The following is a 20,529-nucleotide window of genomic DNA, read 5'->3' on the forward strand; positions in this document are numbered from 1 at the left end:
CCAGTGGAAGCGGACGTCAAGTAAACTGCTTCGCGATTTACGGTACTTACCTCACCATTTTAATGACGACTAAAATAACGTCACGAAATATTGTGTTTCATGGGGTCCGGAAGATGTTGTAAAGGTTGTTAGATTATAGTTCCCAAAAAACAAACGCTGTTGCAATATTTTCGGAAGTACCGACACACATAATGTTGTAAGTACAGCTTAGGAAAACCATCAGAAGAAATAGGAAGACGTTTATTTGCAATGAAGACGCTATGAATGAACGGCGTTTAGCCACAGCAAGTTATGAGCGTTTGGGAATTTATAAGTTGACGTGATTGCTAACTATGGACATGCGAACAATGAAGACCAGTTTTGTCGGGAGATGGTGTTGCGGTGATGACCTGGGCCGGCTTGCTCGAAGCAGAGTCTCAGTTGAGACTGCTGAAAGAAAGCGCTGTCAAGGCTAGCGCTCGAGCTTAAGCCGAGTCTCAGACGCTCGCGCGCCCGAGCCTTGGCAGCGCTTTCTTTGAGCAGTCTCAACTGAGACACTACTTCTAGCAAGCCGGCCCTGATATCGGACGACTCATGCAGACGAACAAGCAAGTTTCTTCTCAGCGAATGGTAAGTGTCCAGTGTCAAGCACAACACGTGGCTACCAACGTTGTCGACGTTTCGAACACTTGCCGCTTTCGACAAAAGTCCTGGCACCTGGGCTAACTTTGTGGAAAGACTCGAAGTCTTCCTTGAATTCAACGCCATCATGAACAGTAACTGAAAAAGATCCACTATTCAGTCGGTGGGTGGCGAAACGTATCCATCTACGGAGTCATGGGCGATGCGTGCTATAAGTGGCTGGAAGTTTACACGATGCCTGCCACGACCTCCAAACACGCCATTGACGTTCTACGGTCTCTTTTACCTACTTTTGCCCTACCGAAAATACTTCTCTCTAATAACGCGCAAAATTTTGCTTGAAATAAAATAAACAAGTTTTTGAAGAAAAAGAAACGGCATGAGGCATCACATTAGTGCACCATACCATCCTGCAACTAACGGGCAAGCAGCGCAGATGATGTGCGAAACGAAAAAAAAACCCTTTTGAAGCTTACGGAAGAAGCAGTTCAGTGAAGAATCGCCAGGTTTTTGTTCCGGCAGCACGCGACGGTCTCACCTTACACATAAAAAAACCCGCCGTAGCAATATTCGGCGGACGAAGAGCCACACCCCTCGATCTCATATTACTGTAGCCTACGAACAAAGATCGAGAGATTCCCAGATAGAGAGTAATGGCAGTTTAATCGGTCGGACAACTCGTCTACGTGAGCAATTTCAGCGGAAATGGGGCCTTCCATGTAAAACTTGAGTAGAAAAGGCTCTATGTTGGTTGACCAGGAGGTGTCATCTCTCTGAATACGTTGGATATCAATGACCTTCAGTGTAAATATAACTAAATCACAAAACTCTCTTTGTGTATTGTTTAACTGCCCTTGTATTAGATAGTAGAAGCTATAGTGGTGATATAGACCTTTCACACCAGGCTCCTTTTTCTTATTTTTCGCCTCATACTCCTTTGCGGTTTAAGTATGCTTCAGGAATCTTTTGGAACGGGGACACTTTACGTGAACGAGGCCATTTGTTCCAAGTAGTCAATCAGGGAATGCTGCTAGAAATCCGTCCCTCATATTAACGAATACGCCGCACTTCTGCACAGTGCAGCTTTCCGGTTCAACGTACAGTTGTAAAGCAGCATCCTCAATGATTCTACCTTATACTGTTGCGGGTGAAGAAAGTCTTTGGGTACACGATACTTGAAACAAGTCTGGCACTGTACGCTGTGGTTCGACACCCACTAATGTCGTCGTCCTTATGGAGCCTCATCAATTAATAATTACCTCGTCACCTCATATTGCTCTTCATCAACAGTAAGTACAATAGGCTACCGCCATATTACAATCCAAGAATTGAAAACTTTAGTCGTTCAGTCCTTCAACAAGTTTATTATTTCTACATTGTTATTACGTTACATTACCTCGAGACAATCGACGTCCATCGTCGATCTTCAAATAGTTATAACTGTATATAAATTAGACGCACAAGAAGGGGGGGGGGGGGGGGGGGGGGGGGTTCGGTGGCCGAGTGCATGGTCTAGCGCACACCAGCTCGGAGCACTTGGAGCGAAAGCTCGCGCTGCAGAAGCCCCCCGCCCCTGCCCGTTTCGATCTGGAAGAGCATCGTACCGGCGTGCGGTCGTCTATCACTACTACGTGGTGCATGTTAAAGAACCCAGGTTTGCGGCTGTACCGCACTGGCTAAATTGTTCATCTACAGCTGAGACACCAGACGCCCACTAAGGCAGATTAACTTCCGGCTGTATAAACATACACACAACAATTTGCAATTAGACGCATAATAACAAAGAACACAGCGTGCCGCATCTTTTCTTTTGGTGCCTTTTTTTTTTTTTAAACCAGCGCAAGCTCGTGCGTTCTTTCTTTTGAGACGGTTAGAACGGTCGCACATAAAACCCGCGTTTCTCCTACCCGCCCGCTTCCTCCTCTCATTATGTGTATTTTGTTATAACTAAATAAGCTGTAATGATGGTGTATTCTTCATATTTACTTTCAGTTTCAGTCAGGGAAAAGGAGTTTCGCGGGAACTAGAGCCAATAAATGAGCTGCACTTAGAGTATCGGCACTCTCTTCCCCGACAGTGTTGTGAACGCCGCCATTTTGTTGCTTGTGCAGAGCAGGCGCAACTGCCGATCGTCATGATTCAAAAGTGCGACGTCCTCAGCATTAGATTCGGTGTTAGGAAGCTCATGTAATGTTGCTTTGCTTTGTCGAAAACTGTTTAAAGTGGAGGACGGAAAAGCGTTTCTTGTGATTTCAGATGAAGATTCAAATAACTGGCAACTATGATTTTAAGCCACAATAAGGCCAAGTGTCGCTACTCTGAAGCGTAGCTTATTTAATGACACTATTCATGCTCTTGTTCAAGAGGCTTGTAATACCTGGAGCGGTCATGACGTGAGCCCCGTGGATTCCACAAGCCACTACCTTTTGACACCTGCCTCTTCTTCATTGTCCCCGCTAGTGCCAGAAAATTAGCTGCGGTTCCGAGTAACGACACTTGGCTTAAAATTGTGGCTTAAAATCATGGTTGCCAGTTATATGGAGCTTTATCTAAAATCACAGGAAACGCTTTTCCGTCCCTCACAAATGTTTAAACAACCCGCGACAGAGCATTTCAATATTGCATCAGCTTCCTAGCACCGCATCTAATGCTGAGGAAGTCGTACTTTTGGATCATGATGATCGGCAGTTGCGTTTGCTCTGAGCAAGACCCAAAATGGCGGCGCCCAAACCAATTTTGGGGAACTGAGTGCCGACACTTTAAAGCTCATGTAGTGACTCTAGGCATAAAGTGAACTCGGGTGTATTATATTCCTCTTCGTCTTTATTGTTTATCGATTTCAATCATATCGAATAATGAACGCATTATATCACGCTACGCTTGTGCAATTATCTGTCTTAGATTTATTAGCCTGACCCAATACTTATACCATTCATTTATCGATAGTAAATCTTCCAATACATTTTTTTAAATGTGAAGGTAAAAAGACACGGAGATTGATGATGATACAGATGCCAACGCCGCCCTCGGAAATTTTTTGAACACTAGAAATCAGCGGTTTGTCTGCCGTCCGCCAGGTAGCGCAACAAAACACCCAAACAGTTTTTAATTGTTTTTAAAATTAGCTAAGCTCTACACCTATTGAGAAACCAAATCAAGATCATTGTGAAAATTTAATACATCGCAGTGTATATCTATTCCAAACAATAAACGTTATTAAATGCCAATAAATCTGTTTGATGTCCAAAACAGATATGCGTCAAAAACAGGTAAGTTTGAAGGGCTCCTGGAGCGTTATGACTTTGAAAATGAAAAAAAAAAGCCATCGTCCACCTCTTGGGCAACCATTGTAGCTCTAAATGTTATAAAAGATTTTGTCATAGTTTAATTATTTCTTCAGCGGCATTTGAACTACCATGACTCGAAGCACAAAAAAGTGCTACGTTTGATATAAAATATCTGAACAAAAATATTTTACACAACATTAAATTTTTTTCTGCATATTATCAATTATAAGCACTACATCTGTAGGTACTTTCATTGCCTTAGCGCTTGTCATTAAAAACATATTTGTGCTGAAAAATGTCAACTTTAGGGCAATATTTGGAGGGATGAAAAAAACAAAGTAGTGCGAATATCAAAAAAGTGGATCGTTAGATTCTGCTCCGACATCATCTTAACAAAACTGCTATATTGGAACCGTGTTATCTTTAATGGATCGTTCATAAAACATGAACTAGCGGAGCAAGTGAGGGTCCGCGCAATCATATTCGCAACGCTACAAACGCGCATGAACAGTAAAAACTAACACATACATTATATCAAATGAAAATGGATTGCATTGCCTTTCGAATGACATCAATCCCACAAAACAGTATTTAAAAGGAGATAAGTAATTGCCTGCCAAAAAGTACCTAAACTGCCACATTCAGTGAGACCGTGGCCTTAAGGAAGGAGACACAGAAAAGACAACTATTCGCTGGACTACCAACTCTTTTAATAGATCGTCCTCCTCTTCTACTAAATCTGATGTGTATAAATTTTTTTTTTTTTTTTTTTTTTTTTTTTTTTTACTTAGCAGAGAGGGCACCCTTCAAAAAGAGCTTTTCTTGCGGCTGTAGGGTTATCGAAGCGGAGCTCACGCAGTTTTCTTCTTCGTTGTCTATAGCCAAGGCCTCCAACATCTTCCTTGCAAGCTGGTTTTTATGGTGCCCTATGATGCTGGCTTGCTCAAGCTTTGGTTTGCACTTGCAAGTTCGACAATGGGCAGCGAGGTGTCCTGGTCCCGCGAGATTTTTATCGTTGGCCGCATGTTCACGTGCACGATCGTTTATGCATCTCCCCGTCTGTCCTATATAACATCGTCCACATGTTAACGGTATGCTGTAAACGACTCCTTTTTGGCACGGAAGGTATTTTGCCTTGTGTCAGGTGTCACACCTGTCTTTCATGTACGTTTGTGTCTCATTAATCTTGCGGCATAGGGAACATGCCTTATTGGGGGCCGAGCACACAGCTTGAACGTTTTGCCGGTTTGCTATTTTTTTTTTTTTTTCAATTTGTGGCTGACCCCATGAATGTACGGTATTACTGCGAAGGACTTCTTTGTTTTCCTTGCTTGTTCTTCACTTTGGGCATTGTTCCTCTTGAAACTGCGGCATATTTTTTCACATATGGAGGCCAATAAGGTTTTTGGATATCCGGCATTGTGAAGTCGTGAAATTTGTGCATCAAAGCTTTGTTGGACTTGATGGGGGCAGGTCTTTTTTAGGCTTGGAATTTCAATGCCAAATCAAGAAACCGAATTGAATTATTCACTGGAATTTCGTGGGTGAAAGTGAGACCCATGCACCTTTTTTCGAATTGTGTCAAGATGGTTTTAAGGCATCCATCGGCTTGTTCGTCGACTTCTGTGGCGCACAAAATAAGACAGTCATCTACATACCTAAAATAACCCCTATGCGTGCATCTTGTATGGCCTCCTGGATGGCTATTCCACAACTCGCAAGAAAGATTTCGCATAGATGCGGGGCTACTTCAATAACCCTCATACGCCAAATAGCCGCAAAAGCCCCACAAGACCGAGGACCACAAATCATTGATGAGGGAATCCAAGTCTTTGCTTGCCTAAACCACCAGGCCCAGGCGAAAGTGAGCTTTGGACCGCTGCGGAGCCAACGATTAAAACTGTGCGTCTCGGACAAGCAAGGAGGATTCGTGGTTCTAGCATCCGATACATATGGAGAAAAAGCCCACCAAGCAATGACCAGGAATTTCATCCCTGTTGACAAAAAACAATCCAAAGCAGCAAAACTAGCCATCCTAAAATTGCTAGACGAAGCTCAACAACCAAGTCTTAGCACCAAAATCAAAGCCGCAAAAAATGACCTACTCTCAGTGTTTTTTTTTTTTTTTTGCCAAAACTCATAAAGAAGGAGTTCCCTTCCGGGCAATCGTTTCAGAAAGAACCACATGGCAGGCATGCGTGTCGAAGTTTTTAGCGCAACAAATCTCCAACGTACAGATTGAGGACCCTTTCCGAATACCAAACTCGGAACATGTCATGTCCTTCCTTCAAGATCAAGGGCACCTCATCGCTTCTGGTTTTTCTATTGATGTGGAGGACATGTACTACTCCATCCCGCACGCAAGCCTCATGCATGCCCTCCAAACCACCATTGAAGACAAAGGGCACACCAAATTCCAAAACGCCGCAGGAATGAGCTTAAGCACCTTCTTGGAAATCTTAAGATTCTACCTGTCAGCGACGGTTGTGGCCCAACAAGATCACCAGTATGTTCAAAAAAGTGGGATTTGCATTGGCTCTCAAGTAGCCCCGCATCTATGCGAAATCTTTCTTGCGAGGTGTGGAATAGCCATCCAGGAAGCCATACAAGATGCACGCATAGGGGTTATTTTTAGGTATGTAGATGACTTTCTTATTTTGTGCACCACAGAAGTCGACGAACAAGCCGATGGATGCCTTAAAACCACCTTGACACAATTCGAAAAAAGCTGCATGGGTCTCACTTTCACCCACGAAATTTCAGTGAATAAATCAATTCGGTTTCTTGATTTGGCATTGAAATTCCAAGCAGGGCATGTCTGTTGGCAATACCAAGCACGATCGGGAAAAGGGTTTCTTCCTTATGATTCTGAACAATCAAAAAATGTTAAGCAAGGAGTGGCCATCGCAGCCCTCTCCGCAAGCCTAAAAAAGACCTGCCCCCATCAAGTCCAACAAAGCTTTGATGGACAAATTTCACGACTTCACAATGCCGGATATCCAAAAACCTTATTGGCCTCCATATGTGAAAAAATATGCCGCAGTGTCAAGAGGAACAATGCCCAAAGTGAAGAACAAGCAAGGAAAACAAAGAAGTCCTTCGCAGTAATACCGTACATTCATGGGGTCAGCCACAAATTGAAAAAAAAAAAAAAAATAGCAAACCGGCAAAACGTTTAAGTTGTGTGCTCGGCCCCCAATAAGGCATATTCCCTATGCCGCAAGATTAATGAGACACAAACGTACATGAAAGACAGGTGTGACACCTGACACAAGGCAAAATACCTTCCGTGCCAAAAAGGAGTCGTTTACAGCATACCGTTAACATGTGGACGATGTTATATAGGACAGACGGGGAGATGCATAAACGATCGTGCACGTGAACATGCGGCCAACGATAAAAATCTCGCGGGACCAGGACACCTCGCTGCCCATTGTCGAACTTGCAAGTGCAAACCAAAGCTTGAGCAAGCCAGCATCATAGGGCACCATAAAAACCAGCTTGCAAGGGAGATGTTGGAGGCCTTGGCTATAGACAACGAAGAAGAAAACTGCGTGAGCTCCGCTTCAATAACCCTACAGCCGCAAGAAAAGCTCTTTTTAAAGGGCGCCCTCTCTGCTAAGTAAAAAAAAAAAATTTATACGCATCAGATTTAGTAGATGAGGACGATCTATTAAAAGAGTTGGTAGTCCAGCGAATGGTTGTCTTTTCTGTGTCTCCTTCCTTAAATGTTCAGCTGGTTCCACCCATAATGTATCATAACCAACTAGCTCAACTCATTCCCGTATGAAGAATTGTATTTGGACATATAACAAAAAAGTCTCGGGATATGTGAGTGCAACTAAAGTTTCCCCGGAAACAATTGTTATATTTTATTACTATATTTTCGGGGATCGGTGGCCGAGTGGGCTAGCGCACACCAGCTCGGAGCACGTGGAGCGAAAGCTTGCGATGCAGAACCCAGGGATCCTGGGTTCAATCCAGACCCCTGCCCGTTTCGATGTGGATGAGCATCGTACCGGCGTGCGGTCGCGTATCACTACTGCGTAGTGCACGTTAAAAGAGCTGTGCAACAATTTCACTGCTTTGCTTAAATAATTTCGGAGTTGGTGTCTCGATCTTTCTGAAATAAAGAAGAAAAACCGCTTTTGCATGCATGTCCTAGTTTTTATTTTAAAAATTGACATAGACTGAGGTTTTTGGCACCTCTCAACTCCTTCACCATTTTCCGAGTCACGTGCGTTGTGACGTAAAAGAAGGACGCGCGGGGTTCCGGTGAAGCTCCCTCTCTAGAGCCATCAGTGAGCAGCGAGAACTCACCCGCTCGTGACCACGTGCTTGCGCAGCGCGATCAGCATGGCGAAAGGAGGAAAGTCTCGTCTAGAGCACTATATCGCTCCTTTGGAGCAGAGCATAGTAGCGCAGAGCCAATAAACGGCTCCGGAGTAGCGTAGAGTTCCTGTATGGTATGCCGAGGCGAATGCCGAGGCATTCAGCCTCGGCGAGTGGCCGTAGCGCCGGCTTTCCCGCACGCCCTGGATGCTCAACTCCTCACGTGACTAAATTTGGCAAATAGCGGCGCCGCGCGCGCCGCCGCACATGGAAAACAGGAGAGGAGGAAAAGGAGGCGGAAAGCAGGGGAACATACGCCGAGGCGCGAGAAACGTGGGCGGAGCGACCGTAAAGGCGGCTTTCTTGCACGGCGCCGGATGCTTTGCTTCTCACGTGATAGATCTCGGCGAATAGCGGCGTGGCGGCGCGGGGAAAACAAATGCGCAACTCTGCTCCCCCTTCGGGGGAGCATATCGAGGAACTCTAGAGCAGGAGTAGCGCAATCTAGAACGGCATCTCTCGGCGACTTTTGGCGAACGCCCAGGGGTTCCAAATCCGCTCAGAAATGCACGGTGGACGTGGGAAAGTCACTTTCTTCAATATTTTGGGGATGTACGGAATGACAATAGTTTTTGACATAATAAAGGAACAGTTTACAATAATTTGCGCTAAGTTGTATGCCATGTAAGAACGCAATTTAAAAAAAAAAAATATATTGCCTAAGTGGTATTATGCAGCAGACGACGTGGTGACGTCACACTGTGCACGTGACCCGCTTCGGCCAACCCAAAAAGTTCCGCCCCAACGCCATTGCTTTGGAAATTGCTTTCCCGAAATTTTCACACGCATCCAAAATTATGAAAAATTCGATTAACGTTTAGTGCTTTACCAACTTCGTAACAGACTATAGTTTCGAAAAGTATGAACTCTGCGTTTACTTTTTAATCAGCCGTGTTACGTCGATCTCTGTGTTCTCCCATAGGTCGGGGCGCCTCCTGGAACCCTGAGTACCACGTGACTCGCGCCGAGCTGCTGAGCTGACGGTTTTGTTTAGCTCTGATAGATGCCGTCACTAAAACACCGTATAATAAAAGTTTTTGTCGATTATACCTGGTTTTCGACGTATTTATATTTATGTTGGAACGACAAGATTTATAGAAAAATTACCATTTATCGAGTAGGTATTTGCATACCTTCCTATCATTTTAAAAGTCCGCCATTTGACGTCATTCCGCGTGGTTCTTATGGCCGCCGCTTGCGGCTGCAGGTCGGGAAATATTCAAACTTTTGTCTCGCGATTACGCGGCGGAATTGAAACATTTCGAAGGAAGGAGTTGTGTTTTCTGTCCTTTGTGACAAGATAAACAATGTCAAAAGTAGAAGATGCAAATTCTTTCAACGTTAAAATCGTTGCATAGCTCCTTTAAAGGCCCCACGCTAGCGGTTGTTCTGCACTGGCTTAATTTCTCATCTACAGTGAGTGACCCGTCGCATCTTTGAAATGGCTGACCAACTACACGCTGTTTAAATATGACCACAACCTCAAATATTATTATTTAAGAAAAAACAAAAAAAAAAAAAAAACGTCACCAAGCGTTATGGGGACGCGTATTTGCAAAGAGTCAAGCATTAGGCTGAGCATGCTCGGAAAATGGAGGCCTTACACCAAAGCCTGACGAGCAGGGAGCATTTCGATCCTTTCAAAGTTATGTGTGGCAATCGTTTTGTTCGCCCTTGTGTTTTGTGATCTTTCCATTATTTACATTAGTTGGGCAGTGTTTAGCTGTTTGTTTTTATAAAATGACAAATGTTTTAAAGGGGTCGTGCAGGATTATTGTGCAGGGACGTTTCTTACTTTACACAAGCTTACTCTTATTAGAGGGTCTCAAATATACCCGCACGCAACCCCCCTGACCCAGAAGCTTCATTGTCAACCCGTAATTTCGAGGGTAAAAGTGGAAAGTTTTTCCAGGATCTCCTTAGCAAAACCTGATGATGCAGTCACGGGTTTCGCAGTGTTGGCGTTGTCGACGATGCGATCCCCCGGATTTCGTCATCAAACTTTGTGTTGATATTTAAGTGGAGGGTTGACGCTAATCAAGTTGGGCCATGCTTGCGGGTTGAAGCAGCTGAGCATATATATAAAAAAAATGAAAGCCGTTTCCAGCTCCCTGTAACGCCGAATTAGAGCGCAGCTCTTGAGGAGGAGGAGGAGGAGGGGAAGGTACGGAGAGGAGGCTATGCCCCTCCTCCTCTCCTGCTTTCCTCCCATTTAGGGAAACATTTTCCGCTAAATTTAGCGGGAAAATTTTTCCGCTAAATTTAGCGGGGAAATTTTCTCGCTAAATTTAGCGGGGAAATTTACTTATAATGCACCGCGCGGTTACGCCGACGGCTACGGCGACGCCGACGGCTACGGCGACGCCGCTCAAGCCGGAACGGGCGCCTAAAGGTACGTTTATAGGGAGTTTTAGCAGGTCGTTTCCACACGAGCGGTTCGCCCCCGAACGCAGCCGCGACGCCACTGCGCATGCGCGCGCGAGTCGTTCGGGGAGTCGGGAGGCCCTTCTCGTTCGTTTCTCCCATTCCGGCCGCTGGAGTCGTCACCGCAACGCAGCCAGCTCCGTTCACGACTCGGGTAAAAAAAAGATGGCGGTCGGTCCGGCGACCGCCTTCGCCGATTCAGCCGAGCGTTAGGCTTAGGACACCGGGAGGCGATTAGCCGTCCTGCTAGTCTGCTTCATTTGAGAGGTTGAACCAAATCATTTCGAGGACTGCTCACAATGGTAAGCGATCGTGAATGCTCTAAACTGCGCATGCTCGTAAATTTTTGCGATCTCCGGGCAGACTAGCCGCCGTGCCGACCGCGAGCAGACGAAATGATTTGGTTCGACGGCATAGAACGTGAATGATCGTTCAAGTTCAAGAAGACGGAGACACACCACATACCTTTACGGTCGTTCAGACACTTTTTACTCTATCTAGCTTCACAGTTCTTGAAATTCCGACCGGAAAATGTCACATCGGCCGTCTTGTTTACATCAGTCGTACGCCGGAAACACGAACCCCCACCGTGGTGTCCGCCACCGTCGCCACGGGTTCACACGTTGCGGAATGTTTTACATGTTTACTAGAAGATGGCGCCACCGTTAAGCATGATCATCATCATCGTCTACACGGCCGCGCCACTTTCACGATTCGCTAAAGTATGTCAAATTAGACGTACGGTTTCACGGAACGGACCAGCTGTACCGTTCGTGATTTCGGAACCGTGTGCTTGAGAAACGACTCGCTAAAACTCCCTTATACTTCAACGTAACGTCGACGGGCGCGGCGTAGCGCAGCGCACACGGATACTGATTGGTCGCAGGAATCGAGTTCCTGGTCGCCGGCCAATGAAAGGCGCGCGTTCTGCGCTACGCTGCGTTCACTGCGCTCAACGTCGGTGTATACACCAACTCATGTTTACAAACAAACCGGGGCGCCCGGAGCGCCCCTAGCGGACGCCATTGGCGCCGCGCATGCGCGATGGGGGTGTGGGCAAGAAGCTCGCCGTCGCCCATAAACAAACCATTGAAATGCGATGTTGTCGGCGTCGGTGTAAGTCCCCACGCTCTTTTTCGCGTTGAAATTGTTGATTCTACGTCCTCCAAACGATCTCTGACTAGTTGAGCGGCGTCAGCGAAATTAACGAGGCTCGTTACACCGCAAAACTTCGCGTGAATAATCTGACATGCGGCGATTCATTCCGCGTGGACGCCGCAGAATGTACGCTAAAGCCTGATTCACATGATGAGATTTCGCTCGCAATTTTCAGTAGCGACGTCGCTCGGACTGCAAAAGCGTGAACCGTAGCTTAGATCGTCGACGTCATTACTGAAAATCGCAATCAGAACCTAACCAAGTGAATCAGGAATAACAAGTCGGTGATGGCCACTGGTAACAGTGATCAACATCTCCTTGTATCTACTGTTTACGTCGAGCCTGCTTACCAACCTCCAAACGTAAGTCTTTTGAGGCCTGCACTTACTTCTTATCGAAAGTACCGGGCCCACGTTTGGTCTACGGGCCGGTGTCCTCTAAAAGAGCAGACGACAGGCAGAAACGTTTGAAAGAGCAGACGACAGTTCGAACGATCAGGCGACCGTTTGAACTTGAAGACGCACTGAACGTAGTCCGCAGGTGGTCTGTACAACTTGACGGTTTTCCGGCGTTCATTTTGGAACAAGAAAAATAAATCTGATGGCCAGAAGTATCCTTGAATTCAACCCAAAATGCTTCCCGCCCAAGCAATCGTGGTCCGACGGCGTCTGGTTTTCTCTTTTCATGGCACATATACACGTTCTCGGACGAACCGAGCGCATAACTGTCCTTCAAACCTTTCTCGACCCTTTTGGTACAGCCCCAGTAGCAGCCTTTTGAAAAGAAGGCAGGTTTTTGTCTGGTTCCTTTCAATACTTTCAAAACAACGCAGGAATACACGTCTCAGATGGGCACTTCCACCCACAGCCCCGGACCGGAAGTGCGTCCGACGCGCCACCACCGCGCCGTGACGTAGCAGAGATGAGCAGAGAGGGTAAAAGAGAAAAAAAAATGCACTCCCCCTCTCCCCCGCAAGCCGTGCGCTCCGCCGAGTGGACTGTAGCTGGACTCCGTTTCAAACATAGCGTGCAACGTAGTCAAAGCTAGCGCGCCGGTTTGCACAGCCGACCGCGACTACGTTCGCTCCACAAAATAGTGCGGCCACTGAAAAAAAAAAAAAAAAAGTCGAAAAGTGTACATCTTTGTAGCTAGTAACTAATAGTGGCGTTATGATTTCGAGGGAATACCGATTCTTTTTCAATAAAAAGGAAAAGATAATGTAAACTACTCCAAATTAATTTCTGTTTTCGTTCGTGCGGCACTCGCTCTCGCTTCGGGTTTTCGGGTTGTGCGGCTGCCCCTGCCTCGCCGGTTTCGTGAAGATGGCGTCTTACGCGGGAAGCTTTCTTTTCCTGCTCGGATATTTTCGAAGATTCGTTGTGTGAAGATCTCGCAAAAGTGCAAGCAGGTGATCGCCAACGTGTACGCGAGTTCAAGAACGTGTTTCCCGGAGACGTCGGTCCGTGAGGTCCTGGAGACGGTCAGTAACGACGCCGGAGTGTCTGGCAAGGTGGCATCCCCGAAGCGAAGACCTCGCAACGTGAAAGTTCCGAGCACGAGGACAGTGTTGTGAACTGCCACCTGTTATTTCTGGTGTTGAAATCGGCTTTATGGCTTCAAAGTGAAACAAGCCTCAAGAAGGAACTGTGTCGGTGATGAATCGTGCCTACGGCTCCGTCTGCTTGCGGGACCTTAACGCAGGCGGTGCCCGTGATTGCATTCCGAAGCGTCTGGGTTCTTCTGCCTGCGGGACCGTAACCATGGTCGGCTCCGTCTGCCTGAGGCGCCTTAACCTTAGTCGGCTAAGTAAACGACGCACATGCCCGTGCCTGTATTCCGAGGCCCCTGCTTTCCTCGAAAAGGAAACAACACTCGATCCTGATCTCGAGTGCCGTGTGTTGTGTACGCGTCTATTGTGAATCACTCCCGGTTCATGGGGGCGCCGGCACCAGAGCACCGAGATACTGCCGTCTGGATGACTTCTTCCATACACCGGCGAGTATTCTGACTCAGAAGGAAACTTCCATGAAGTCACATCACGTGAGGGAATGCCGAGCCGTCTGAACAATGGCAGTGCGGTCCCCTAATCACAAAATTCGTTATATAAAGGACCGTCCACCACACTCTCAAGGTACTCTCTGATTTTCACGCTACCATGTAAATAAACGGCTTTAAATAGAAACGCCCTGGATCTCGACCGTTCTTCCGTTTTGACGAGGCCGGCGCAAGTTCGAGCGGAACACCAGCCCCTAGTCTACCTTCTTATAAATAAAAATCAACAAGAAAAGAGGAATTGAAATATGCACTTCCGCAATACGCACAATCTTGCACAAAAAATCGGTCGAGGAAAAAAAACCAAAAAAAAAAAAAGCCTTTGCGCCCTAAGTGGATTCGAACCACCGCCACCGAGATGTAGGCATCGCCGGCATCGCCAGAGCAGCGCCTTGTACCGCTCGTCCACGAAATCTCGCGGAGTAACACAATTTTGTGTGTTTTTTCATGCGTCATTTTGGAACTTTCAAGCGCAGATGCGCAGATTTTGGTATGCCAGTTATCGTGTAATGCTATGCTAGATAAAAAGACTGCGTGCAAATAAAAGCAAAAATAGGGAAAACTGTGTCAGATTGGACGGTCTCTTTGGCGAAAAGAAAATCCGGTTGCTGTACCTCTTTTACTATACAAAAGTTCGTACTGGTGTAGGCCTTTAGCGACCATGAGTGGAAGTCTGAAATAATAAATAAAAACGTGCTCTCCTGCCGCAATACACGCAGTAGTTGAGGGTAGTACTGCCGGCTGACTCAACTGCTATTTAAGTAACGGAAAAAAGATATGCTAGTTTATCATGTAGCAAAAAAAAAAAAAGGCTGATTTTGGAGTAGCCACAACTATTCTAAGAACGCGAACCACTTCACAACGGCAGCCACGAGCGAAAGTTCGGTGTTCGGTAGAGCCCGCCGATACAGCCCAAAGGTGGGGAACGGCAACCTCCTGGTTTGTCGTCTGCTAGCGGAGTCGGCGGCGTGCCCTCTCTCTCGTTTTACCCCGACGAACCCGCTGAACTTCCCGGATGTGTGGAGAGGGCGCTGCTGTCGAACAAAATGGTGCCGCCCAGAGAGCGCTAAATGGAATGGTCTATAGGTGGCTAATGGTAACAATCAGTCGGCTAATTAATGAAGATTTGCTAATTAACTTTGCTGCCCCTGATTTATATCCTTCTACGATCTCTACGGGCCACCAAGCACGCCCTCTACTTCATTCACTCCTAAGCTGACGGTGGAGTGGAAGCTACATGCTCGTTAGACCATTCGTACACTGGTATTTTGCCACATGATAACACTCCCGCCCATACAAACGTGCATTGAGTGGCATCGAGGGATGAAAGGGGGGCGGTCAATTGGTCCGGCGGGCACGTAGCTCCCACGGCACCATCAGCTTAAGGGTGAACCTAGTGTGATGTATGCATTATTGTTAACAAGGGCTGTAGGCCTTTGTAACAATGCAGAGGGCCAGAGGTTCCTCGAGATTAAGAATTTGATGACCTCTGCATTAAAATGCCTTCTTTTTATTTTCTGCACTTTAACCATTTATTTTAAATTTATAAACCATTCCATTTAGCGCTCTCTGGGCGGCACCATTTTGTTCGACAGCAGCGCCCTCTCCACACATCCGGGAAGTTCAGCGGGTTCGGCGGGGTAAAACGAGAGAGAGGGCACGCCGCCGACTCCGCTAGCAGACGACAAACCGGGAGGTTGCCGTTCTCCATATTTGGGCTGTATCGGCGGGCTGTCCGGAACATCGAACTCTCGCTCGTGGCTGCCGTTGTGAAGTGGTTCGCGTTCTTAGAATAGTTATGGCTGCTCCAAAATCAGTCTAGAGCTCTGTTGTTCTACTTCGGTAAATGATCAACTGACATATTTTTTTCCGTTACTTAAATAGCAGTTGAGTCAGCCGGCAGTACTATACCTCAACTACTGCGTGTATTGCGGCAGGAGAGCACGTTTTTATTTATTATTTCAGACATCCACTCAATGTCGCTAAAGGGGTGTTCACACGAGGGAGAAATCCCGGGGATTTCTCCATGGCACGCGCATCCCACGACGAAAACGGCAGGCTTTGCGATGCGCAAAAGCCTCGCGTTTTCATCTCGTGATGCGCGCGTGTCGGGGAGAAATCCCCGGGATTTCTCCCTCGTGTGAATACCCCTTAAGGGCCTACACCAGTACGAACTTTGTATAGTAAAAAAGGTACAGCCACTGGATTCACTCTTCGCCGGAGAGACCGGGCAGTCTGACACAGTTTTCCCTATTTTTTTTTTATTTGCACGCAGATAACAGCGCGATTGGACTCTGTTAGTTTTTTTTTCTATCTAGCATAGTAATACACAATAACTGGCATACCAAAATCTGCGCATCTGCGTTTGAAATTCCCAAAATGACGCCATTTTAAACAGAGTTTGTACGCCAGCGGGATGCTAGGTACTGCCCACTCGGCGGAGCAGACGACATGCGGGCGAGAGCATTTTTTTTTTCTCTTTTTACCCTCTCTGCTATGACCCAAATAAAACGGTCTACAAAAAAAAAAAAAAAAAAAAAAAAGAACGCGCGCATTTTTTGGAAAGAGTAGCAGTTGCGCACGCGTACGTTTTCAGTGAGGACATGGACTACGCTAACAGAGCGGATTTCCTCCTAGCCTCCTAGCTGTGGTCCCTTCCCCTTTGTTCTTTTAGGGAGATTTAGGAGGGGACACGGCAGCAGCGGAGGCATGGATAACTTGGCAAACTGTGGAGGCTAGGGCTCCGCGACCCAATAAGAGCGTCGGAGCGAGGCACGTGACCTGACGTCACGGGAGCATTTGTGTCACTACGCCAAATGCGAGGCGCGAGGCCCGGAGAAACCGGCTGTTGTCTGCTGGGTAACAATCGTCTGCTCCGAAACCAACGAACTTCGGATGAACGGCCCCGGCAGCAACATTTCCGTCCGCTACAATAGCGAGCACTTCGGGAACAGTTCGTGAGACAACCGTACGGTCAATTTAGCCGCAAATCTGTGATGGGGGCTAATGCCAGGGCACAGTGCGATGTTTTGAGCGGAAACGGACGATTACACCGCTGGGATCGCCAACGGCCACGGCGCTACAAGGGGAAAAGGAAATCGGGAACGGATACAGATGTGGCTCCACTTTTAATGTGAAAGTAATAAATCTCATGGAGCGAGCCGACGTCATCTGAAGCGCGAAAACGGCACCTCAAATCCTTTCACCAAGTGTAGCCAGCTCCCAGCTATGAAACCACGCGAAAAGCCTAGACACGGCACCTTGTTTCCGCGATCCCAAAGCAGCGAAGTGAAGCTGATGAATTTTCGGCTTCGGTCCCATTGGCTGGCACGCGTCGACGAGGCTCCCATTGGCCGCTGCGCATTAGTTTCAACGATCACCCACCTGATGGCGCGGCGTGTCCGCGAGGAAGTGGCTCCACCTTTCCAAGCCCAAGGTCAGCGCGCCGTACGCCGCAGACGAAAGCAGGAAGCGAAGGGCGGCGTGCGTGCTTTCGCATTCACAACTCATAAGAAGTGCTTAAGTGTACCTCGAGCCTTTTTTTTTTTTTTGCTTAAATATAATTGAAAATTATTAATTTGTAATTATATCTTATTTATTCTTTATATCTTCTCGTTAGAAATGAAATCGCGCAAATTCAGTTGCCGCTAAAAAAAAATTGACGCATCTCCACGTGGTGAATGATGTTGATTGGAGCGAAGCTCTGGTGGTGCATGTCTGTGTAGACGCTGAGCCGCAGCATGCCGAGCCTTTCGTTCATTTTCATCCATGTCAGAAGGAGAATGTGTGGTGTAAAACATGGTTATATACGCATTTGAGCATTTGACCGCAGCGCCCTCTCGTCTATAAACGTTGAGCCAATGCATGCAAAGTTTAACGCGATTATATGCGCGTTAGACCACAGCGCCCTCTTCTGTATAGACGTTGAGCGGCTACATGCAACGTTTCATCCATGACATCCCAGCTGTTGAGTTACTACCACATCTCGGAGCTGTCACTCGTCCCGCAGTCGTGGCCGAGTGGCTAAGGACTAGAAATCCATTGGGGTCTCTCCCCGCACAGGTTCGAATCCTGTCGACTGCGCAAACATTTTTTTTCATCATTTTTTTTTTGCCCTACACGAGCACGTGAGCACGTGAGCACGTGAGCTCACGAGCACGAGCACCAGCAAGATCGATGTGAGCACGGACGCCGGACGGGCAAGGCTAGACCCTAAGGAGCTTCGCCCCTAAAAAAAGCTTGGAATTATTTTTTTATGGACGGCGTTATTGCTGTGGCGGTAACGAGGCCCCCGCGGCCTCGACCATGGTGTTATCACGTGTCTTGCTCCGGTGCTCTTATTGGGTCGCGTGGGCCGCAACCTCCACAGTTCGCCAAGTTATCCTGAAACGGAGTATAGCTGTCCGGGCCCACGTGATAAGCACGCTTCAAACTTCTGTACAAAAACGCAAGCGAAAAAACAAACAATTAAACAAGCATTATAGCAAACCGGTTTGGGGGAAAACCTCGACTCCTTCTGCAGTACAGTAAATGCTGCAACCGCAGAAAAAGTGTCCTGTTGTGGCAGCCTTTTATTGAATGCGGCACCGGGCGAATTCATTGCAGAAAGCGGCCGTGTTGCTCTGGTCGATTTTCTGCACTATACACCCGTGTCATGTAAGAAACGCGACCTACGTATTTAACCCGGCCAACGTAAACTTCGAACAAGAAGCAACATTTCATCATTTTCGAGTACCAGTGCAAGGGTGGAATTGCATTGTAGTATAAGTTATGGATTCCCAAAAAATTCTAAGTAAGACTGCCCGGCGACCAGGTTTATAAGTTCCAGTTTTCAGGGGGTGGAGAATTTCGGCAGCGAATAAATGTGGCAAGGTCAGAAGGGGAAAAATGATGATTTGTTTAGTTAAAATATATTTGATTTAAATCCGATTAATTCTATTTAAATCACCGTAACTCGAATATAGCGATACTTTATCACAAGATCTATTTTTAAAGGGGGATCGCTGGTCGTTTGCGTTAAAGCACCGGAGAGAAAGCTCGCCTTGCATAACCCAGAATTCTGGGTTCAGCCCCCCCCCCCCCCCCCCCCCCCCCTTTGCCCGTTTTGATTGGATGATCATCGTACGGGCGTGTACTTACATCACTATCGCGCGGTGCACGCCAGGCTAGCGCTTGTGCTGCACTACTAAATTTCTCCCCAATGACACTGACAAATTTTATTAAATACAACAACAACAACAACAGATGAAAGGTTTTTAGTGGGTGCCTCCCATTAAGGGGGTCTTTTAAAAAAAATTGTGTTACAAGCAAAGAGAAACACATTGTATAACATGGCGACACATATATCACCTTACTTTCTAATTTCTTCATATTTATTTTCGGGTTACGTGTATACTTAAAAATATTGTCGAGGAACTGTCGCTTGCGTGTCAGATACGCGGACTCCTTTTTTTTCACTTCGAACCTGAGGTTACTGGGAAGATAACGATCGACAGTGTCTCATGGTGACCACTGTGTTGTGGCTTTATGTGCGTGAAGGTTTAGTGTCACGTCAGCATGTTTCGAATCATGGAGTGCAGCGGGAACTTTCCCTCCCCGCAGGTTCCCTCTGCGTCGTCGTCGTTGAGGGAAAATGTCATGATGCCTCCAAAGTTCCTGGCCTTTATCCAGACAACCTACAGAAAATAAGAAAAAAAGAAACACGTCTACTTTACTCTGTCATCCGGGCATTACCTTCTAACTACTGTGGCAGGAGCGCGTCTTCAAAAGTGGTCCCGCAGCTCTGTACCGAAGCGGCAACATATTGCATCAAAGAAGCCCGCGTGGCAAGTTGTCGTCGGATGGGCGCGATCCTGGCGGTCGGTCCTAGAAGTTCCGTCGAAAAACGGCCAACGGACGCGAGGGTCGCTGTCGTCGCGGCATCCTATCTCGCGTCTGCTCTGGTTTCCGTCTGCTGTCCGACCGCAGGGCGACTTGCAGTGAACAAGTGTCCGCCGCGTCGACTTTCGCTGCTCTGCCACTATACCCGGGGCCGAATCGTGGCAGGGGACAGAATGACACTTGCGTGACATCCTCAGTTGATGACGCCACTAGGCAGAAATCGAGGGACCACTTTGGAGGACGCTGCAACATACACCAGTCAGAGACGTGTCCCACGCACCATAACTTATGTGGAGCGCAAGTTTGTCTGCTTGTTTTGCAGGGGTTGTGGTGACGTCAGAACAACATCGAGCTCTGATTGCTTCTGAATTAAGGATAGTGGGTAGACCTCAAGGCAGCTTGCTTTGAGGTTTACCAACTGTCCTTTAATCAGAGCCAATCAGAGCTCGGAGTCTTTCTGACGTCACCGCAACTTCTGCGCAAAAAGCAGACGACTTGCTCTCCAGACACAATTTTCTCGCGATAATGTTGTCTCTCCCCCGTAAGTTTGGCTCTTTCTGTCGTTAGCGATAATTGACTGTTAGTGATCTTCGCAACAAAGTTGAAGCACGGGCTATGTTCGCGAACGCAGGTGCGTCTTTTGCTCAAAACAGGAAGTGTACAAAACGACATTGACGCCAGCCTTCGCGTCTATTTGTAAACATGGCATTCGCCA

General features: G+C 47.1%; 1 protein-coding gene across 1 annotated transcript in view; it reads right to left on the bottom strand.

Annotated features, from left to right (window-relative positions):
- Nucleotides 1-19,131: 19,131 nt before the first annotated feature.
- LOC115314119 (acidic mammalian chitinase) overlaps nucleotides 19,132-20,529 on the bottom strand; it is a 43,307-nt gene continuing 41,909 nt past the window's right edge. The window contains exon 8 of the mRNA XM_029973172.3: nucleotides 19,132-19,609. Within this exon, the coding sequence (XP_029829032.2) occupies nucleotides 19,481-19,609 (129 nt within the window). The 3' untranslated portion in view covers nucleotides 19,132-19,480. The remainder of the gene's footprint in view (nucleotides 19,610-20,529) is intronic.

This window comes from Ixodes scapularis, unplaced genomic scaffold, assembly GCF_016920785.2.
Source record: "Ixodes scapularis isolate PalLabHiFi unplaced genomic scaffold, ASM1692078v2 PGA_scaffold11__112_contigs__length_91849675, whole genome shotgun sequence".
In the NCBI taxonomy this organism is placed as follows: Eukaryota; Metazoa; Arthropoda; class Arachnida; order Ixodida; family Ixodidae; genus Ixodes; species Ixodes scapularis.